The sequence below is a fragment of the Dicentrarchus labrax genome, unplaced genomic scaffold (genome assembly GCF_905237075.1).
Source record: "Dicentrarchus labrax unplaced genomic scaffold, dlabrax2021, whole genome shotgun sequence".
NCBI lineage: Eukaryota > Metazoa > Chordata > Actinopteri > Moronidae > Dicentrarchus > Dicentrarchus labrax.
This window is the reverse complement of record NW_026136711.1, coordinates 7,558,866-7,583,151: the sequence shown is the minus strand read 5'-3', so window position 1 is coordinate 7,583,151 and position 24,286 is coordinate 7,558,866. Positions and strand designations below refer to the sequence as shown.

General features: G+C 42.2%; 1 protein-coding gene and 1 long non-coding RNA gene across 2 annotated transcripts; both read right to left on the bottom strand.

The window, feature by feature from the left end:
• Positions 1-994: 994 nt before the first annotated feature.
• Positions 995-13,098, bottom strand: wnt7aa (wingless-type MMTV integration site family, member 7Aa). The gene is made up of 4 exons (XM_051415032.1): positions 12,493-13,098; positions 11,902-12,128; positions 8,463-8,734; positions 995-4,118 (listed from the first exon to the last, which is right to left on the bottom strand). Exons 1-4 carry the CDS (start codon positions 12,561-12,563, stop codon positions 3,639-3,641), a joined length of 1,050 nt encoding a protein of 349 aa, XP_051270992.1. The 5' UTR covers positions 12,564-13,098; the 3' UTR covers positions 995-3,638.
• Positions 13,099-18,737: 5,639 nt separating this feature from the next.
• Positions 18,738-23,574, bottom strand: LOC127371892 (uncharacterized). Its single transcript, XR_007886476.1, has 2 exons — positions 23,515-23,574; positions 18,738-19,341 (listed from the first exon to the last, which is right to left on the bottom strand). It is a non-coding gene; the product is annotated as an uncharacterized LOC127371892 (long non-coding RNA).
• Positions 23,575-24,286: the final 712 nt, after the last annotated feature.

Below are 24,286 nucleotides of genomic sequence, written 5' to 3'. Positions count from 1 at the left end.
TTTATTTTCATTTTAAAATTGAATGGTAAACTAATTTCATAATTGTTGTTTTATTATTTGTTTTATTATACATATATATATATATATATATACTATAACTACTGTTTCCAAGGTCGAGAACTTTCAATATCAACCAGCAATTATTGCTCTACATACAGTAATTGTTTGAACTCAACTTTAAAGCATTAGTTAATGAAATTTAATGAGGCCTTTATGAAGGATGCATTATTAGGACGTGGAACCAATGTTACACATGGAAGGAGGTGTAAGTGAAAAGGAGGAAATGATCATAAGATAACTATATTAATAGATAATAATAATAATGATAATAATAATAACAATATGATAGATAATTAGCATGTTTTGGTATGAGTTCTCCTTCTGTGTTTGTCTCTGTTATGTGTCTGACCATTAAGAGAAGCATTTAACAAACCAGTGCTCTGTGAGACAGTCCGATAATGTTGTTGAGCTCTCAGTGACAGAGCCTTGGTGTTACTCTAACCGAGACTGTTTGGCCAGCTGCCTTTTGAAAGCGTCACTCTATTGAGGCAAAGTTTAGCCGAGGAATGTTTTGTGCCGATTATTCCGGGAGTTAAGACCTTTTCTATTGCTCAGATTGAAATCCTTCTTGACATCATCCCCTTGCAATTGTAAAGCCCCCTCCCCGCTTTCGTCCCTTTTGCCATTTCCACAAAATAAATAGCATCCAAATTTTATCTGGGTTTTGCATGGTTACCATTTTGTTAATGGGCAGTCTGGCCTCTCGATGAGATGAGGAGCATTTTTGGGGGGCACAGTGTGGTTGTTGTAGCAACGTTGTTGAGGAGTGAATGAAGCAGATGTCAGAGTAATCCATCAGCCAGTAGCTCCACACTCCCACTGCTCACTGAGGCACACACTGCTGCGACACCCTCTGCACCGCAACCCTCAATCACACCTTCTTCACTCTGATCTGTCCTCATAATGAAACTTGAAAACAAAAAATTATCTCCTGTTAATTCTCAGACAAGATTTATTAACCAAAGACGAATAAAAAGACTGGTTTTACATGAACAGCATTGACCTCTGATTTAAGAGCTCTACAGCAGGTGGTTGATATCATTTCATCAGTTCAATGGCATACAACAACAACCTTTAATGAGGACTGAGTCAGTCATGACTGCCATTCACTAGAAACTGTCTGTATGAACCAAACAAGAGAACTGAGAAAAAACTGCATTGTTTCTGCAACCATAACCGTAGTGTACCCTCCTGTGATGAAGGCATGTTACAGTTCTATCTATAATCAACCTGTCCTGATACTGTACTAATGCAACTGGTCACTAATGTCCCTGTTAAGGTATGTCTGATTGTTTTATATTTAAGTATAAGGGCTGGGTATCAAACCTTTATTGAGTACTGTCTGAAATGTGTCCATAGTATCAAAGGTTGGATTTGAATGCATGATCTTGATTTTTTTATTCGTTATTTATTTTGTTTTGGTTTTGGTAAACTCAAAAAATATCAAAATCTATCTCTCCCCTCATTTCCTTAATTTCTCTAATTAAAGGCACGGAAAATATGAAATGATACCCAGCCCTAGTTGGTGTTAGTGAGAGACTTGACAAAAAGCACAAACTGTATATCTGTGGATTTATGGTTAACCCTATAGAAAGCCAAAGCAAAGTCATAACTCCCGGATTCTGTTCCTGAAGTATAACGCCTTGATTCCACCAGCTCTGTGACAAGCGTTTTGCTGCCTCATTTTGTTGACCCAATCATAATGATTTTGTAGATTTGCTTTTCTTTTGTCCGTTTTTACAATTGGGAGTCTGCACAGCACTGTATCTATGCTGTTCCTGTTTCTGACTTCCTGTCGATCTGCTCTGTGCAGCTTGACACAGCTTCTGTCAAAAATAGATCAGGCGAATATTTTAAACATCCGGTGGAATCACACGCTTTGTCTACAATGGCAGTGACCAGTTCCGACAGCGGCGGTGGCGAACCCAGAATGCATCGTAGCCATTCACCATTGAATCCAGCCGAAAAATCTCATCACATTTGTAGTAACACAAATGTCTAAAAACACAGCCTTGGAACATAACCTTAGTCAAAAGTATGCAATGTGGTTCAATTCAATCCAATTTTAGTGGTCTTTAACAAGCACTACTTAAACGTTAGTTCAACAGAAAGGCTGCGGCTAGTCGTGGCTAAAACGATGGCGGAAGGGCAGAATGGCGGAAATGTTTTGTTAGACAGCTGAGATTACAGCTGGAGAGATGACTAAAGAGACAGTGGGTCAGGAACCACAGTTACGCTGACTAATAAGTGCTACTGGTGTACTGCGCTGTTAAAAATGCATAGTAGTCGTAGTTTTTGTATGCTAACAAATGAATCACGGTTTAAAGGGTTCAAATTGTAATGCCAAATGCTGTAATAGATACTAGAGTATTTTAGAATATGGATAGTAAACCACAAAAACACGTTTTACCTTTTTAGAGAGACATCTTAAGAAACCCTGTACAACCGATGGCACTGAGTCATACAAACTTTTGTGGAACAGCAGCTAACCTGGAAGTGACGTCAGGACTTTGGCTCTCGATAGGTAGCAAGGCAAGGTGAGATAATGTTTCCTGACATGTATTACAAATCACAATACCGCATATTTCTGTATAACATTATATTCTGCTGCTGAGAAACAAGGCACATTTTTAAAACAGTGTTTCAGTGGGTCATCTCCTTTAAACTCAGTAACTGAACAGTTAGAAATGCTAAGGGAAAAATATCTTACATAGAGATAGAAAATAAATAAAAAAAATATTATATAAAAATAATCTCTTACAAAATATATTCTATCAACCAACATTAAGGGGAATTTATGTCTGGAAGCTCGCGTTTGCTTCTGGTGGTGTCAACTTAGCTTGAACCGTCAATATGGCTGCTCAGTCACAAACTCCATAACTTTCCAGACAACTAGCAGCAAACTGTAGGGCAGAGGGGACAGAAACAAGTAGAAAACAATACTATCATACCGAGCCCAGGATCAGTAGTTTAATGTTCTTCTGCGAGGCTTAATGCACATAGGCTGCATGGTCCCAAATATGTCATTCAGTCGAGTTCAGTTTGTGTCGTTTCAGTTTTCAGCTCCAGTGTGTGAGTTGTCTTGTTAAAGAAAAAGTAAATTTCTCTTTGCGTAAGTGCACTTGAATATTTGTTTACTAAAATGCCTAAAAGGCACCTACACCAACTTAAGACCTTACCAGATTTAGTCAACAGTGAGTTTTCAAAATCATCAGTAGTTTTCTCATTGAATAAATTATTAGTCTAGAAAATAAATCACTGTTTGGAGGTGAGTCGTGCCAGTAGACCAGTATGGCCTGCAGAGTCAAGCGTGGGGCATGAAATGGCATTCAACTTGAAAAATAAAAATACAATTTATGAGCCCATAGGTTGCGTCCAGTGTTATGGCAGATGTCCATTGGCATCAGTATAATCAACACACGTTGCAGAAACCGGTTGTCGTGATTGTTGTAATGCCAGCAAGGTAGTAGCTCCGCAGCCAGTCTTATTCTGAAATACATTAACAACGCACACACGTGCACACACCCGCACGCAGTCCGGTCTAGCTGTGCTTCTTAATACTTGTCCAATAAATATTTCTATTTACAGGTATACACCTCTGTCCTCTCACTGCAGGTGTTGCATTTGACGTAGCAGCACCACAGGAACTTGCAGTTGCACTGCCAAACGCGTGAGTATTGATGCGTGTTATATCCTCGACCACAACACATCAGGTCGCAGCTGTTGGGCTGCTGAAGCGTTTTGTTGCACAGGCGACCTTGTGTTCCCATGCTGCCAGTCAAAGGGTCGGCCTCGCAGTAGTTGGGCGACCTCTCGATGTAGACCAGCTCCGTGTCCATGGGCTTGCGGTAGGAGTGGGGTTTCTTGATCTTTAGGAAGGTAGGGCGCTTGTTGCGGCTGGCTCGCACCGGCTCCACGTGCACGGCCTGGTCGTACTTGTCCTTGAGCATGTATCCCAGCTGACGGAACTTGGGGAGCGTCGTCCAGCACGTCTTGGTGGTGCAGGATCCCGACACGCCGTGACACTTGCACTCCAGGCGCATGCCCTTCTCCAGGACCTACAACATGAAGATGAAGATGTTAAGATGAAGACGGGGTTTCAAAGTCTCAAACTGAAAACTGTGTTACAACTGCCCACCTAAAACCCATTTAACTCTGTTAACTCTAAGGTGTCTTCCACTGTAAAAAGATAAAAGTTAGGAGGATTACACACTATTTCTTACAGTTTGTTTGTTGCTGTCTTTCCATAATGAGCAGGTGAGAAACATATGAGTTCACAGAAATACTCAAGTCTCAAAGATATTGCATGAATAGTTCAACAGGTTGAGACAAAAGTTTTCTAGCATTCCAAATGAATGTAAGCATTCCAGGGGATCTCAGAGCGGCTACAGTATGTCGCCCTATGGCTAGTAGCTATGTATGTGCCATTCTTTTCACAAGACAGGTTGAGCCTCAAAACGCACTGATGGAAGAAACATACATCGAGCATGGAAACTCAATAAATTCATGCCTGCTATTCAGTGTTATAAACAATAAAACATCTTTAAAGCCTCTGACATTTTGGTACCCTACATTCACATTACAGGTTTTTTTATCCTATAGCTCATATATTAAACGCAGCCACGTATAGGAGCTATAGATACAATCCAACAGAAAGATAACAAATATGAATGTGATAAATACAGTCTGAAAAAAGCTGGTGATCTATACTGTAACAATAATAATGTAGTAAACGTCAGTAAATGTAATAACAATACAATTACAACATTGATCTCATTGATCAGTTTACCACTCATGAGGAGTACTACTCAGTCTGAGAGAGCAGTTACATTGTGTCCTCCATGTCTCTGGAGGAGCTTTGTCAAGTCAGAGAAAATAACCCTGGGGTTATCTCAGCTTGTGCTTGGAGAGTACAGTTTTAAATGGAAAGTCAAGTGAAAGGAAAGGGGGGAGAGAGAGAGGGGAGGACATGCAGCAAAGGGCCACAGGTTGGAGTCGAACCCACGGCCGCTGCATTAAGGACCTAGCCTTGGTACATGGGGCACCAGCTCTACTGGGTAGGCTACCGGGCCTCCCCTTAACCTGATGTTTCAACAGATTATCTGTCTCATTTACTACTGTCAGGATATACTGTAAGTTTCAGTAAATGTGACAAAAAGTTATTTTTATCGAAATACAAAAACACAGTTATCACTGCTGTTTTCAGTAGCAGTCTTTTGAGAAAAGCACAGCTCAATAAATGTCTCAAGAATCAAGTGAAGTCCCTGTAAGTCAGTTAGAAAATCAACAATCTGCAAATAGTATTTTTAACAGTTGATTCTTTTTGCCACACTTCTGCATTATTGTTTTTTAACCTGGTTTTAATAATTCAAGTAACCAGATAAACTGAATATTGCAGGTCAAAGTTGAATGCATCTTTTGTCCGCTGCCTCTACACAGCAGTCTGGTTTGTGTTTCATGGATCTACGGTCTCTGAGCAGCTGCTTTACTATGGACAATAGTGGTAAACTTCTCTTCGTATGTGGTTTGAATGAGATGAATCTGTAAAGGTGATGAATTCAGACAGAAGCTGGGATAATTTACGAGTTCCTGCGTTGACTAAAGAGACAGTTTGGTCTGTCACCACGTTGAGGCATTTACAGACTGGCAGCGCTGAAAGGCCTTTTCAGGGTTAGAGTGGAACCTTTCGGCGTGTTTGGCAAAGCAGCCGGGGTATTCTCTGTGTGCCTCGGGCTGAATGACATCAGCTTACCCTCCTTCCTCCTCACTGAGTGGGAACCCTCGCTGGCATTAGAGAAGCCTCACCCTGCTTTTTAATTATTCCACTCTGATGTGGCCTCAGACTTTCTGGAGTCTCGTGGGGTAATTGTCAAAAGCCTTGGATGCATACAGCTTAGGGTGGTCATGCCCCCGAGACCTGACAAACATGGAATTCACAGAGTTCAGTGAAGTGAACTGCCAACGAAGCTGCCATTGTTTGTCTAACAGAACCCCTGTAAGCCTCCCGTGGCACCTTTTACACTATTGTTTATTCTTCTCAAGAAATTTGAAGGCTGGCACTCAAAACACACACTGACATCATCTCCAATTTAACATGAAAGCCTTACTACAATAATTACAGAGGTATCAGTTTTGTAAGTGTATATTAAGAGATTCACACACTGTATCACGTTCTGACTGATGCCAGACCTCAAGTATGAAGCCTAGTCCGGAGATGAAAGTACTCCTCTTTCCTCCTGAATCAACCTGTCACTGTGACACTGACATGAAATCTATCTAAGCAAATTCACTGCTCAGCTTCTCAGTTTATACACCCTCTAAATACACATTTTCATGTATATTTCTCTAATAAAAAGTTGTGCATATTAGGGAATTTCCACAAAGAGAAACAACTGAAGATATATTTGGCGCTCAAACAGAATATATCGGAAACATGTGGCGCTACAATGGTTGTATTTTTAGAACTAGCATTAAAATCACAGTTCACAGAGCATCAGCTTGTACAGAATGTATTCTAAAACCACAGTGAACAGACATGCTCTCATATCTATGTAATGACACAAATGGCCCTATAGGGTTCAATGTATTTTTAGAAGTCTTCCTCAGACTTCCACTGATGTGCCTGCTGTAGCTTTTACAATAATTTGCTTTCTTGTGGGGCCACATTGTGCACAGTCCTGCAGTTTCTATTGATCTGTCATTTGGCTCCCTATGTCTGTCCACTGGTAAACAACATCAGCGTCTGGCTAATGCACTCTCATATGGTCAAGGGTCCGCCTCACTGGGCATCTTGTTACCTCTCCACTTTACATTATTTGTGGGAATTCGCGAGAGTTACTTGCAGCCATCTTTTCAGCGTCAAGTCACATTTTTCCGTAGCCGTGAACGTAATTCTCAGGAAAGCGCAGTGGAAATGGTGTAAACGGTCATATCGGCAATGATCACATTTGTTTCTGTGGTTGATAAATACCTGCACAGCAATGTTAATTGTACAAGAAACAAACACTTTCACTTTCTGGAAGATTCATTTTCTTTTCTACTTCATTTGAACTAGAGGATTGAGAGGAGAACTGTAGTACCGGCTACCGTTTGTGAGCATGTGCTATCCTGATGATTGCTTAAAAAGAGTGGAAACCCTGGTGTCTGGTTAGTAAATTAACAAATACCGTTTCAGTTTCTATCAACTTAACTCCTTAGCTAAACTGCAACTATATCCCTGTTGTAGCTCTATTCCACTGGAGCATCAGACACTAAATATACTCAATTCTTTACAGAGGTTCTTAAAGTCAGCTGTTCAACGCCAACTACAAACACCATCATTTCTAGACAGCACGGAGTCGCCTGGCTTGGTGGCTCAGCCCTGAACTGAACACTACGGCTTGGCTGTAAGTGTGAATGTGTTTGCCTGAATATGTGTCAGCCAGGGATGCACTGATCTGATATTCTGGATCTGGTGTCGGCCAATCCACATGAAGAACAGTTCCTTTGTCAGTGTCATTATAAAATCTGCTGCCAGTTACATTCATTCAGCCCTGGCATGCTGCCTGCTCGGTTTTTAGTGCCACAGCAACCCCTGGTCTTATGTTACCTTACATAAACCTGATCCCAGGCCTCCCATACAGTCAGGTATACAGATTTAAACTTGGAAAAAAGACCACTCTGGTATTAGATCGGTAGTCTGTATCAGCAGATACTCTGAGCTGAGTGGAGAAAAGGCTGATCTATGCATCCCTAGAGTCCACCCTGTGACACATTGCTGCCATGTCCAGGGCCAGTGCACGCTGGGATAGCTCTTGCAAACGCCAATAGTGGTTAAAGCAGCGCATATAGAACACACATGTAGACATTCCCTGACTAGTCTACACTGTAGAGTTATTTTAACTCAAAAGAATTGTTGAAACAGATTACATTGGAATTGTAAGTAACACAAACTTTTTTAAGTTAAGAAAACTCTGATTAAACAGCTTTTTTTAGTAATTATAAATGGTAAATAGACTGTACTTGTACAGCACCTTTCTAGTCTTCTGACCACTCAAAGCGCTTTTACACTACATGCCACATTCCCCCTTTCACACACATTCTGATGGCAAAGCCCACTGAACAGAAACTCATTCATTCACACTGACACAATTTGGGGTTCAGTATCTTGCTCAAGGATACTTCAACATGCAGTGGGAGGAGCCAGGTATCGAGCTAACAACCTTCCAATTAGTGTACGACCCGCTCTGCCTCTGAGCCTAATGTAACACTAACGTGTATGTTACAGAAACATTCCTGATTAAGTACTTTTTACTCTACTATTTTGGTCTTACAAAACAAATAAAAATTAAAAAATTAAATCAGTGTCACTTAAAATTACTGAACCTACTCAAAAGTTAGACTGCAGAAGAAGACAAACATACCCTGCGTCCCACTTCATTGTTGTGTAGATTCATGAGGGTCCTGGCATTCTGCTTGATCTCCCGCGCGTCCACAAACACCTTAGAGAAGCCCAGGCCGTAGTGAACGTCCGCAGAGCAGCCGCCCCACTTCCAGCCCTCCTCCTGGTTGTAGAAACCCTGTTTCTCCTTGTCGCAGCCACAGCCGCTCAGGCTCCCCTGGGTGCAGGCCGCGGTGACTGCATGGGCGACCCCAGCAGCGATGATAGCATAGGTGAACGCTGCCTCCTTACTGCCTGCAATAAAGAGGAAAAGACATTTTTAATCACAATTGCCGACAACAGGATTCACTATTTCAGGCAGTGTCAAGCCTCCTTACATACCTGGCATAGCTGCCTCAAACCAAATCATAAAATACACGAGCCGAGCCAAGTCCCATTCATTAATCAAGCTCTCTTTAAAGAGATAAACTTCAGGATGACCTGAATCTTGCAGAATGGAAGGAAAGTAATTCAAGGCAGCAGGTCGGTTTTATTGTCTTTATGATGAGTTATGATCCAAGAACCTGAAGAATTCTGACTTATCTGTAAATCTTAGAGTATAATTTCACCAAATCACCAGTCAACAGTCAATCTGCTGCTATATTTGATTGGTAAAGATGTTTTTTGACATTATTCAGCGGGAGATAAAACATGAAATGTTTAGGCATAATTTTTGGCCTTTGTCCCAGCTGCCGTCACGCTGGGATCCATCCTGTGGAGGTGAGTCTGAGAGGCATGCAGAGCCTCCCTATGTGGATGGATTTCCACTCCATAAATCAGAGTGCCTCAGGTCAACTGTGTTTTTTAATTAAAACAGGAGATAATTCCAGTCAGAGCACACGTGGAAAGCGTCCTGAAATGACCATAAGTTGAAAAATTACTCCAATAAAGTTATCATCCTTCACGTTTATGCCGCCATGCAAACCTTTCTGACATTTAAGGTCATGGTTCTCCTTTAAACACTGAAATGTATGGGCAGCTGTGGATCTTTGCTGCCATGCTCACACCTGCTTTTCTCTATTAAAAGGACAATCTCAAAGTGCAAAGTAGATAGAACGTCAAACACAAGTTTCCTGGCATTTGAATATGTAAACCAACTTATAGCCAGTACCCACCTACTTGAGAGTTACTTCAAGTAGCCAGCTTGGTGGGTGGGGAGGATACTTGATCCTATGGCCAAAATACTGTACATTGCTGCATCACTGCCAACAGAAATCTCAAATTGATGTATTCTGTCAGTTATCAGTGTTCCAGTCTGCTGAAACAAAACAATGGATTCAGACAGACTCTACGCAGGGCAGCTGGACCCGAGCAGCGCCTGAGCCAACCTGCTCAGGCTGCTGGAACTCAGCCTGATTCTCATCTAGATTTGGGTAAAATGTGGATTCCTCAATGCTGAAATGAGCTTAAATCTGACAATATGCATTTTTCTTCCTTCCTGAAGCAGCGGTCTAAAACCATTCTACATAAAACATCCCCCTGCCAAAGCTGTAGGACCTGGAGGTAGATTTGTAAACCTAGAAAAAAGTACTTGTCTGAACTTGAAGCTTTTGGGGGGAAAGTATTTTATGAACATACATGAAGGTGGTTCAGCAGAGAGTGGATAAAAAGCATGTAGGTCTGTGTGTTACCAACTAAGAAATATAACAGAAGGTGGAGGGAATGCACACACAGTGTGTATAAATGATCAAACAAAAGATGCCAATGTATTATCTTAACCGTTACAATCACAGATCAGGAAGCTTTACCGCTGTTTATACAGGCCTGCATCATTACAGGTAATAGATCTTTTAACAGCATTTAAAGCTGCAGTAGGTGACTTAGGTGAAAATAGTGAAACTTTCATTATATCCTGACAGTAGAACATGAGACAGATAATCTGTGAAACAATCAGGTTCCTCTGGCTCCTCCTAGTGCTTCTTATGGCATTTGCTAGAATCCACCGGGCCTGAATGAAAACAACCAATCAGAGCCAAGAAAGATAGTGAATTGTTAAATCTCATTCCCAGGGTGTTAAATACCAGTGCTTTGGGTCAAATACTGATGTTTGGGGTCCTAAATCATCAGTATTTCACAACCTGGGAATGAGACTCCATTATGAGACAATCAACTATCTTCCTTGGCTCTGATTGGTTGATTTTCGTTCAGGCCCTGTGGATTCTTGCAAATGCCATTAGGAGCACTAGGAGGAGCCAGAGGAACCTGATTTAATTTAGATTATCTGTCTCATGTTCTACTGTCAGGATATAGTGAACGTTACAATGAATATGACCAAAAGTTAAGTTACCAACTGCAGCTTTAACTGTGTGCATCAAAGTAATCTGGGCAGGAGGACTCGTTCAGACTGTACTTGTATTTGTTGCAGCTAATACTACAACCATCTCAGGCAGTATAATATAAGGACGTCACATACAATGCAGCAATCAGCCTGAATTAAAGGCTCAAACTAGACGTGAGCTGTAATCCTTAATGACACTTGGCGTGAAAGATGACACCCGAGCTCTGCGTCTGTCTCTGGGATGACAGTTAAAGGACAAGACAGTGGAGCACCAGCCTGTTAAATATGATTCCCAGCTTATTTCCGCAGTCCCGTCTTTGGAGCAAGCGTCGCCTCAAGCCTTATTCCACACACACAGGATCAAATCTGTGGCTTATGTTCCCACCAAGAGCAGAGGCAGAGAGTCCAAGCTACAGACTTACAGATGTTTTGTAAAAAACAAAACAAAACAAAAAAATAAAAAGTCAGAGGTCGTGTACCTCAGAGGAATGCATTTTTGGACAGTTTTTTGACAAACAATGGCAAATTTCAAAACTTTTTATGACTTCCTAAACACTTATGCTCGGACAGTGCAAACAGTAAAGATAACATACAACTTAATACATGAAGAAAACACGCTGTGTTGACTATCTGTGTCCAAGCAACACACAATTATGGAGCGGCTGGTGTGCTATTATGCGGCAATTTCAAAATGAAACAGCTTATTTCTCAGTAATAACTATTTTATTAGTTAAAAACAATCTTGTGAGCACTGTAACTATGAAGATCAAGGCATGCTGACATGTTGCAACAATGTCTTTTGTGGCAGAAGAACTCAGTGAAGTGGAGAATTTAGCAGCTTTCTTGCCTTCAAAATCTACAATAATAATTCTATAGTAAAATTTAGATTGATACTCAACTGCACTGTAATAGTATAGACCCCTATAGTAGTTTTAGTCTGCATACAGTGCATGTTATATGAGAATAAAGTGCAATCAAATGACTTTAAACCCATAACAGAACTCCATAGATAAAATAACAAAATTGACATAAAACTGTCCTGAAACCCCGTGGATTGGCACAAAGAACAACCCTATTCACTTAGTAAATATATAGGTTTTCCTTGGTGCACAGATCTTTAAGATGAAATCAAAGTGCAACGTACCCACTCTGAGCTCTTTCCCGAACACGGTCCTCTCCCCCAGGGCCGAGCAGTTCCAGCGTCCGTGTCTGAACTGAAACTGACACTCATTGATCCCCATCTGAACTCCCTCTCCGATCACTATGATCGCGTCGGGTCGGCTCTGACAGATAGTCCTCTGACGGGGGGCCAAGCCGGGGATTTTGTTACAGATGATGCTCGCTCCCAGTGCAACCACCGACGACAGACCCCTGCGGTGAAGGCGGAAGGTTAAAATGTGGCATTTTCCTATGGAGGTTCTGCAGGTGTTTTCACAAGTGACCATTCCGGGGAACGTGGACACTGCTCTGACTTATCAAACATGTATAATAACTGCTTGTGGTCCGCTGACATTGCTACAGCAGAGTGTATGTAAGGTTAATGAATTTAACTGCACTCCACTTGCAGGGGGACACACAGCCAGAAAAGACCCCAGTCCTCACTCTGAGGGGCCCTCATTTCTCTACAGCACTCACTATTATCAACAAATCTCCAATTTTCTTAAAATCAGCCAGCTTTTTCCTGCTTTTTCTTTAAAATCACCTAAACCACCCGCAGGACATCCCGAAAACTCACCCGATTTTCAGATACACTACTCCAAGGCACAGGAAAAAATGGAAAATCCAGCGCCGTGTCTTCCTACTCATGGTGCTCAGCCCAGCCGGTGTGTTAGCGCTCTGCTGCTGCGACGACCAGCCCTTATTCCTCCACCGAGTCCCGCGGGGAGTCCAGGTGCTCCGGGCTGCAGACGGGAAGAAAGCTCCGAGGGACAAACCAAAGTTTGCGGGAATACACTCGTCCTGATTTCATTTGGTAGGTGTCCGGTGGTGTGAGCCTGCAGAGCTGGAGCATTGGGGCTGTTGTTTTCAGGTAAAGCAGCTCGGCTCCTCAGTGATCAGTGTATGTGTGTGTGTGTGTGTGTGTGTGTGTGTGTCTGTCTGTCTACCTTTTCTATCAGGGCGTGTTCTGCAGAGGATCTGCCTCTGAGCCGCTCACACACTCTCAGCTTGCAGGTACACGCTCAGCTCATCTGTCCTTTCTATGTGACACACACAGCTGCTGCTGCTGCTGACCCGGGTACAGCCGAGACCAGGAGCCGCTCAGACCTTCAGCTCTGCGCTCACACACACTCCGTCCTCTCCCGGACTCTGGATCATCCGGGATCACTTCATCTCTGACAGACGGCCGACCACCGGCACGTTTTATTTAGTTTCCAACAATAAACGCCCCTCCCACCGATTCACTGCTACCCCCTCCCTCCTCCATGTGCATCCGATCACATTACATGATAAACCAATTAACTGCAACCCCAGTGGAAAGTAGTTGAGTACATTCCAAGTACTGTACTCTAGTACAATTTTGAGGTACTTGTACTTTGAGTATTTCCATTTTTATCCTACTTTATACTTCTACTCCACTACAGCTTACTTACAGTTTCCATACAAACACACCATCATATAAAATATACTGCACTGTACAGCAGGGGCGGATCTACAGAGATATTCATGGGGTGTCCAGAGGGTGGCATGGAGTGGTTCCCAATCTTTTTCCCTAAAGGACCCCCTTTTTTCTTAGTTATTAACCCGACCACTCCAGACTCAGTGATATATTTTATGTATATTTCATATTATATCCAAAATTGTACAATGAACCTAAACATGGAACTCAGTAACTGCAAGGAGTTTGTGTGAAACAAGTGTTTTAGAGGAATTTTGAGCAGATTATTTCCTGTTTAGGTAACTTTTTATACAATTCTCTGTCTATATTATGTATTTTTTAATCATAGCATTTAACAATCATACAGACTTAATAGGCTCAATTTACATTTACTTTTCTTCAAAGAAGTGAACCAAATGCTGAGATATAGGCCTACTGTGTATATTTAGTATATTTATTTAAGTTTTCTAGCACACCTTAAAATCAAAAAGGCCTTGCAACCCCCATGAAGCTTTGGCAACCCCTAGAGGGGATCTCGAACCCCAGGTTTGCTTTAAGGGGTGGCAGAAATAATAGGTCACAGTCACATATATCTATTTACTTGTAAAAGCCCCCAAATAAAGATATTTAAACTCAAAAACATTATTGTAAAAATGTAAGCATTGAATGGAAATATCTAAGGGTGGCATGAGAAGCCAAAACATTGTTTTATTTCCAAATCTTCAGAATTTTTCATTCACAGATCACTTGTAGCTATAAAATGTGGTCATAACAGAGAATTTTAGTTTACCATGTTATTTTCATTTTCATTCATTTGACTGCATTTGACATTAACTGGCTGACACCCCTCTAGATCTGCCCCTGCTGTATACATAAAAATGCCCCATGCTATAACTGCGGCTGTGGCTCAAAGGTAGAGCGGGTCGTCCACTAATCGGAAGGTTGGCAGTGTATGAATGACGAGTTTCCATTCTGATGAGCAGTTTGCATCAGTGTATGTGTGTGAATGGGGTGAGTGTGGCATGAAGTGTACAGCGCACTGAGTGGTCGAAAGACTAGAAAGGCTGTAGAACCCCAACTAAGGGTCATCAAAGCTTCACAGGGGGTCGCGAGGTCTTCTTGATTGTAAGTGTAAGGAATATATACAGCAGGTCTATATCTCAACATTTCATTCATTTCTAATGATAACTGAAACTGTTATTTTTTAGAGTTTAGATTATTATTTAAGATCTAAGTTTGAAAGACCTGAACACAAACTAAAATGCATTTGTCAAAAAAAGAACCCTATTATGTATGTATGATTGTAAAAAACCCCAACATAATACAGATTATTGTATAAAAAATATCAACACAAACGTCCTGCAGTTACTGTGCTCACTGTTTGGGTTCATTGTACACTTTATCAGCTGTTCTCTACTGTTACTGTTAAGCATTAAATAGAATATGAAATATCCATAAAATATGTCACTTTGTCAGTTCACTCAGTGATAGAAAAGAGATCCCTTAAAGAAAATGTTAGGAACCACTGTAACACATTATAATGTATATGTATGTAATGTTTAATGTATGTTATTATATTACATGCTACTTACAAGCACCAATACAAATAATAATCAAATGATTTAATAAAAAATAAATAAATAATAGGAGCGTCTGCATCATTTTTCACAGCAGCATTTTCACATGAAATAGTAGGGTAAACACAGGTGTTACCGATGATACTAATCAAAGAGAGTCAGGTTGAAACTTTTGTGCATGTTGGCTGACTGGAAAGGCTCTGCTACACTAAATGAAACTAACTTGGTTAGGGGGGTTAACCCGACTATTTCATGTCAAAATGCCTGCTGTGAAAAAGGTCTATGAGTACTGCTGTTATTTTCAGTACATTTTGTTAATAACCGATTATTATTCATAGATTATTATTATTAAAGTCCCCTCCAGTCAGAAATCAGTGTTTCTCCTTGTCCCTACAGTGTGCTGTTTGAATGCTGTCTGTGCAGAGTTTGACTCTAGAAGGATGTTTTCACATTCATCTTCTGAAAGTGGAAAGTTTCTCTGAGCTCATTGAACATCTGATTTTAAGGGGCGGGGTCTACCAGCAGGATTTGTGACATCACAAATAGTTAGGAAGTCAGTCCTGGTCCAGTATCAACTTGTACAGTGTGATGTAGAAACTTGAAGCCACCAGTGCACACTTCAATTTATAAATTCTGGACTTTTAATGAAGGAGTGGATGAAAAGAACATCAGAAATTATTGTTCAAAGCAGGGCAATTTATATACGTATTAAAGCATTTCTGGAGGGAATCTTTACGTAAAGTTTTTAATGCAGGCATTAAATTGTTAAATAGTATTATATAATTAACTATTTTATTATAGATTTATTCAATAATAACACTTTATTTGGATAGTCTACCTACAGATCGTTAAGAGTATTTCTAACACTAGTACTAGTACTAGTTGAGATTGTATTCGTTTTCTGATGACCCCACTGTGGTTATGGTTTGGTTACGTGCAGACACAACAAAATATCTTTACATCTGTTAGGGCATGTGCATTAACTGTCACATAATCTATAGATAATCTGATAAACATCCACAGACAGAGCAAAACAGCTGAAACATTACAAATACTCTATAAATGATCTGTAGGCGGTCTATAGTGGTACCAGTAATTTAATTTGCAGTGTTGCTACTAATTTAATTACGAGTACTTCTTCCACCACTGACAGATCCACATCTTAGTTATTTTTCATCAAGCTAGTGTACATGTCAGTGTACCATCCACATAAAGACACATGAAGAAGTTAAAAAAATTAATATGTGGGGTTGAGTTTTGGTCATAAAATGTTGTATTTGTATAATCATAGGCATTCAAAGGACAGAAGGTCAGGCCCAAAAGGAATAATAACAGCAGCAACCATTAGTCAGGATCAGAGCACACTTTCTCTTCACTGTAAAACCAGATAAGTTAATTTAACTGATTACATCTCAAATCTAAAATTAAGTAAAACCAGTGCAATTTTGTAACTAAAAAACCTTCTTGATCAAATAGCTTCAGTCATTTTAGGTGACACTGACTTAATTTTGTAATTGTCATTTGTATTGTGAGAACAAAACACCCAGTAAAAAGTACTTAATCAGGAATGTTTCATAAAACTAAATTAGTGTCACTTCTTTTTAACCTAAAAAAAATGGAGTTTGTGTTTAAACATTGAGTTAAAATACAGTTAATTAGTGTTCAGTGATTCACAGACTTTGTATCTTGCACACTGCAATATCATTATACATTATGTCACACTGCTACATTGCACATTCCTGCCAACTGTAGAGCTCTTCACTCATTCATTTAAAATAAGGTTCATGTAGTCTCTTTTTATCGTTTATTGTAATGCACCAACTTACAAATACCTTGTATGTGAAAACCTTCTTGGCAATAAACCCTGTTCTGCTTCTGATTCACGGTGGTCTTCAGTGAAGATGGTTTGAGCTGAAGGACTGTAACACCACCTGCTGACACAACTGTGTAACTACTACCATCCTGATCAAAAGTGGTGCCTCCAAATTCCCATCAACTGCAGTGAACACTGTGCAGAGACCCAGAGGGACCAACCTGTGCAGGATTAGGACCTGCCTGATTAGACCTCTTACTCAGGACCAAGTGGGTGTGTAGAGACTGAGTTTGATTGACATCTGTAATTTTCCACTCAGTTCTGTTACACCCGACCAGGTGACACAAACATGCTATCATTACTAGTAGAGAACAGAGGTCAGCCAGAATAACACTTTCATCCTCTGTACTCCCACTTCAAACCTAATAAATATTGTACTTTTTACTCCACTATTTATTTATTTGTAATACTTCATGATGCAAGCCTGTAATATCCTAGTAAGTTCTCTAGACCAGTGGTTGTCAACCTGGGGATCAGGACCCCCAAGGAGGTCATGTCATAATTTTGGGGGTCCCCAAATGATCGCAGACAATAAAATAGAATTGCACAGAAGGAGACAGGATGTTATCCCTTTAATGATATCCAGGGTCAAGAACCTATAGCCCATCTACTTTATACTGTTATATATTTATATAAAGTAGGGCTGCACAATCCATCAAAATATTTCTGAAATAAACAAATTGGTCAAGTGCAATATGCAACACAGAAGCTGCAATTTTTTGCTATACAAACAGCATTATAATGAAGAACTGTAGTGCTGCCCACAAATCTTGTTCTGAGTGTAAGAAAACATGCCCCAAACTAATTTCACATGATTTTACTTTTGCAGTGAAAATCCCATTTTTGATGCAAAAAGGATCATTCCCACACTAATTGTGAATCATATCGCAATATCAGTCAAACACCGCAATGTGACATTTTTACCATAACATGCAGTCCTAGTATATTTTTTATTTTTAACAGAAAAGAATATCTGCAACCCAAAATAAACTAAGAATAAGATGAGATGTGTTTGTCAGTGGTGAAGGTGCATGAGTGCCACATGCGGTGAGAGTAAGATGTTGGATGGCTGAACACTACTTAATGCAGAGCAGAGTCTAGGCCAGAAGGGCGGGGGCAGCTCAGGTACCTGCTGCATTAAAAGGGACCAAACAATGACCAGAGGACCATCACAATATATCTACTGTCTATATCTAGTGCTCTAGAGTTACATTATTTGGTAGTAATGGAAATTTCCTTCAAAAGAACTATTCAAACCGAGGTTAATAATTAATAACTGGAAACATGATTTGCTATGTAGGCAAAATTAAAAAATAAAAAACAGGAGCAAACTATAAGAAATGACACGCCCACTTTGGTTTCTGTTGGGAACCATCTTTTCGGGTTCGAACCAATTTCTTTTTGGTCGAAATGCTCAGAAAGGTTCAAAACTAGGCCGGGTCACTGCTGGTGGTAGAGGCCTGGGAGAGGTCTAGTGGTCCCTTGAGCTCTCTGAAGATTGGAATAGCTGGATCACTTCAGTTTTGCTGATGTTCAGAATTTGTAGTTTATGCACACCTGGAAAGGGTTCCAACTCTTTTAAAGAAATCAGTCATCCAGTCATTGTTGGCAGTACAGGAAAGCACTTCCTCACAGCGGTGGTCAGCATTTACAGGACACTCCGCATTACCTTCGTGATTTGTCTACTTCTGCCTAAAATACAATTTAACATTGTCAGGACAACAGTTAATGTTTAAGCATTTTTGGTCAGTCAATTTCCAAAAGTTTTCAATGACTGGAAAACCAGTATTTAAATGTTGGGGTTTTTCAGATTCTCCAGGGCACGTGGGAACCCTGCTGAGGGTAAGGAAGGCTGGGATAGAGGATTTAATATGCCACATCTCTGTTCTAACCAAATCTGACAGCACTATTGTTAACACAACAACAACAAACACTTCTGACTCTTCAAATGTTCCTTTATTTCTGCACACAAAGCCTATGAAACATTCTGCATAAGAACTCTCAATCATTTATTATTATTGACTGATCATTTAATACATAAATATAGAACATACATTTCCCATTACTGGCTAATAGTTTATCAGATATACATTGTGCATTTCATTAAAAAAAAAAAACCTGAAGATATGCCACTCCTCAGGGAAGGCAATAGATTGTATAGTTATCTCCAGAACAGGGCAAAATCACTACCCTACAACTATACAATCTACTACCTCACACTGTGTGAGCAGCTGTGATAAAACAACTGCCATTTTAAAACATCTGGATCCATGCAAACACTGATGTCAGAAAACTGGCCTTCAGCGGGGGCGGAGGCTGAGACGTGCGTTTGGCACTTTGAGAAAGACAGTAGGTTGAATAGTTATCTCCCAGTGCGGGTGTGACCCTAAAACTATACAACCTACTACCTCACCCCACAGTGCAAAGTCAGCTGGTTTCTGCAGCGAGGGAAGAAGACTGGGGCAGATTTAATGAAGAGACTCATCAGACCGAGGAAAACTGGCTGAATTCAGATCTTCTGGCAGCTGAGACCTCGCACTGTGAACAAAAAGTAAGGGGGGTGAGAAGTTAGATTCTACATCAATTATATTGTAACTGAGGTAGTTTTCAACAGGTCTGAACCCAGCAGGGTATTTCAACTGAACACCACATCAGTTCACCTGAACTGGAACAATACAGAACTGATCTGTCCTTCCGTGTCCAGATGATCAGTTTGACAGCAGATGCAATCTCACAGTGAAGTGATGTTTGACTGTACCGTTTTATTATCAGTGCTACCGCCACAAAACGCCTCCTTACAGCAGTAGCAGCAACCGCTCCACAAAACCCATCTTTAAAAATGTATCCCCATCGCCCTCTGTCCATTTTAATCACAGTCTTTGTCATCTGTGACCAACCAACCAAGAAACGGAGTGTATTTGTCCCTGGAAGAGCAAAGGGCTTCAGTCCAAGTAAAGTGACGTGAGACATCAGACTCCCACGCAGAGGAAGTAGAGACGGCTTCCTGTCCATGGTACAGTTTTAAACCTGAGCGCACCACGCAGCGTCTCTGCTGCCAGCCGCTGTCCACCAAACACTCAATCACAGTGGACGCAGTGGAGGAGCCGCTGTCCAACGCCACGCTGCCCTCTGTAAACTATCACTCTTCTCTTCTCCCAGCACACTCACTTCCATTCTCCATTTGTAAACTATACACATACACACTGCACTGTGTACAATGACACAGCTAAAACACAGATTCAACTAACAAAATGTCAGTCCACTTGGGATCTTCTCGACATGAATCATCAAGTGTTCGGGGGGCAGCCCTACACGTCACTGTACTGAACTGGGACCAGTTCACACTGGAAGCTGATACTGGACACATTTTTAAAAGAATCTTTACAGCCAAACTATTATTCTACTGTCATCTGAGCCAACAACAACAACAACAACTACTGACCCCAGCGTATAGTTCTACAGGAAGGGCACAGATGTTGACTTCCAGTATATGGCAGCTACTCGTGTTTGAGAGCCGTACAACAGTACGAGAACAGTACAAGACAACAGGAAAAGCGTTGTTCCACATGACCAACACAGTCACTGTTGGGCAACTCAGCACAATTTTATCTACAGTCCCCTCACTGGACCAAAAAGGAAAAAAAGTACACTCCTGTATGTAGATCGCAACTACCAAACCTACACCTATGGAGGTCAACCTGAGAAACCAGTGTCCATTTGAAGTTCAGGACCACGGACAGCAGCTGCCGGCGTTGCATTATTACACTGCACATCCATATCGAAGAACAGCGCTCACTAACGTCTGAGCACCATATTACACCTGTATCAAATACATTAGGCTTTACATTAACTGCCAACTATTTTGTTAATTAATGGTTTTCAGTCATTTTATTTAAGAAAAAAAACTTCCAAATTGGACTGAACTGAGTATCTTTGGGTTCAGGGTTCCCACTCTTGTTAATACATTATTTACTAGGATTTCTTTCTTGACAGTTCAGGACAGCACTTGCTCGCTGTCGCAGTGAAACCGTCATAATTTACAGTTAGGCCTCGCATTGACTTGAACTGCAGTTTTATGCCTCAGGTTCATTACAGCCAGTCTGTTCCACTCTGTCTGAACAGCTAGATTGACCGACGTGGCCGAAATGAAAGGGGAGCACTTCCGTTCTGCTTCATGTCTGTTTAACCCACTTTGAAGCGTAACAATGCAGTAACTAACTGTTGTGTTTCAAACTAAATAAGCACACAGGTTTCTGTTCGAGCTTTGATCTGGCCCCACCCGAGCCCAACTCTAAAACAAGTATGAACCACAGCAGCTATTTTGGCCCCTAGCCCGATCCAAACCAAAAATTCTGCTCAAACAAATAACTCAATAAATCCATTGTGCATATATTGTTGTTCATATTATCAAAACAAATTCACTCAATTACAGTAGGATTATTCATAAAATATTAGTTATATTAAAATATTAACCTCATTCTGTCCCAGCCTGAACTACAGTAGCAGTGTTTGGCCCGAACCCGGCGGGTAGAGTCGGGTCCAATCGGCTTTGGCCAAGACTCAAAACTCTAATCTGAGGAGCTTGTGTACAAAACTCCTTTTCCAGGACAACAAAGACTATTTTTGATCAATTTCCAGATGTTTCCATGACTGGAAAACTTGTCTCCAAATTTCCCCCATGGAGGACACTTAAGGACGTCACCTTGGGCTCTGGGACACAGCGATGCAAGATTTATCACCATTTTCTGACATTTGGAACAAATAACTGATCCATGAATTGAGATGATGACCAACAGATTGATCAATTAAAATAATCTATTTAACAGTGCAACAGTCAGCCAGTAGCATTAAACTAGAGGAATAAGCCTGCTCCAGGATTCACCTCCATCAAACCCAAATCAGAGGACAGGGCCACTTCCAGCAGGTAGGCCAGCTGCCTACCTTCCATAATGTTAGCTTCCTGCCTGCCCCCCAACCCTCCTGTCTGCCCCCCCAAACCCTCCTGCCTGCCCCCCCAAACCCTCCTGCCTGCCCCCCAAACCCTCCTGCCTGCCCCCCCAAAACCTCCTGCCTGCCCCCCAAACACTCCTGCCTGCCCCCAAACCCTCCTGCCTGCCCCCCAAACCCTCCTGTCTGCCCCTAAAACCTCCTCCTGCCCCCTAAAACCTCCTGCCTGCCCCTAAAACCTCCTGCCTGCCCCCAAACCCTCCTGTCTGCCCCCCAAACCCTCCTGCCTGCCCCTAAAACCTCCTGCCTGCCCCCCAAACCCTCCTGCCTGCCCCCCCAAACCCTCCTGCCTGCCCCCCAAACCCTCCTGTCTGCCCCTAAAACCTCCTGCCTGCCCCTAAAACCTCCTGCCTGCCCCCCAAAACCTCCTGCCTGCCCCCCCAAACCTCCTGCCTGCCCCCTAAAACCTCCTGCCTGCCCCTAAAACCTCCTGCCTGCCCCCAAAACCTCCTGCCTGCCCCCCAAACCCTCCTGTCTGCCCCCCCAAACCCTCCTGCCTGCCCCTAAAACCTCCTGCCTGCCCCCTAAAAACCTCCTGCCTGCCCCCCTAAAACCTCCTGCCTGCCCCTAAAACCTCCTGCCTGCCCCCAAAACCTCCTGCCTGCCCCCCAAACCCTCCTGTCTGCCCCCCAAACCCTCCTAGCTGCCCCTAAAACCTCCTGCCTGCCCCCCAAACCCTCCTGTCTGCCCCCCAAACCCTCCTGTCTGCCCCTAAAACCTCCTGCCTGCCCCCCAAAACCTCCTGCCTGCCCCTAAAACCTCCTGCCTGCCCCCCTAAAACCTCCTGCCTGCCCCTAAAACCTCCTGCCTGCCCCCCAAAACCTCCTGCCTGCCCCCAAAACCTCCTGCCTGCCCCCCAAAACCTCCTGCCTGCCCCCCAAACCCTCCTGTCTGCCCCCCCAAACCCTCCTGCCTGCCCCCAAACCCTCCTGCCTGCCCCCCAAACCCTCCTGTCTGCCCCCCCAAACCCTCCTGCCTGCCCCCCAAAACCTCCTGCCTGCCCCTAAAACATCCTGCCTGCCCCCATAAAACATCCTGCCTGCCCCTAAAACCTCCTGCCTGCCCCCCAAAACCTCCTGCCTGCCCCCCTAAAACCTCCTGTCTTGAAAGAACGCAAACCCTCCGAGCCACAACCTACTGTCTGTCCATTGCTGTCCCGGGAAAATGTGAAACACTCGTTTTCAAGGCTGCTCTGTTATTTTGCTAGTCTCTAGGATTGGGATTCAGGGGTTTCGACGGAATGACTTCACGTTGAGTAGAACTGGAGCGTTGGTGCCGGACACTGGAGCAGACTGACACTCCTTCAACAGGGAAGCTAACTAGCTAGTTCTAATAATTAGCCAACGTGACTGGGCATTTAAGAACTACAACGCCTTATCCGGACATTTCCACCGACTGTAAAGTCCTTGTGAATGTAGTAAACGGAGACACCTCCACAGTGCTTCGGTGGTTTCAGCGCACCGACAGCGACCCGCCAGTTAACCACTCCTTACAACTTGCTAGCTAGCCCTACCGAGCTAACAGCTAGCTAGCAGCACGTTCCAGCATGGTTGTCCAGAAAAGCAGACGTCGGATAAAAGTAGAGCAGCTGGCTCTCCCGCCACAAAACAACCCCGGTGGCTATACCGAGGTCTTTTACTGAACACACGGCTGTGCATTGAGGTGTAATTGTTTAAAAATGTGTGGTTAGTACAGTCTCCCCACCTGTCTGCCATGTCGAAACGCTCCTCCACCCTCTCACTGCCTCTTCATCGCGGTCTGTCGGCGCAGCTTAAATAAGCCATTACTTCCCCCTGCTGTTCGGAGTGTGCACTACCGCGACCACTCAAACCACACACTGTACGGGAGTGACGTTCATTCTGTATGGAAGCCCATTTCCGCCAATGTGACAAAAAAGATTTTGTAAGTCATTATAATATAATAAGTATCGTAACACCTCAAAATATTGAGAAACCTCATTATTTTTTAAATACAACTGATAACTCTATCAAATAGTTTGATTAAGTCCCTCCCTTTCCTGATCAAGAGACACCAGTTATAATTCAGATGACATGGAAAACAAACATCATACACACAAGAGAAAGGACTAAAACCAGCTCAAACAAGGCAGTTGCATTTATCAGTTACATGGAGTTTTAATATGGCTTTAAATTCCTCCAATGGGACTAGATCATTAAGCTGCAGTATGTATTTGCAATTATTGCAAATGATTCTAAGTCCAGGGAGCAAAGTAAGAGAAAGCTTTCTCCCCATGTCAGTAGAAACCCTTGGAACCTGGTAAGAGCGCCACCTGGTGGAACAAAGCTGCAGACTGCTGGAGTTCTGCATCAGGAGATTATATAAATATGAGGTCTTGTACACAAAAATATACATTCTTTAAATCCAAAAACGATTTGTTTGAGATTGGGACTAATTATTTTCTAGATTCATTCATTTGGACAGCCCCCCTTTTGTAAGATGTTTTTAAAAGCCATTG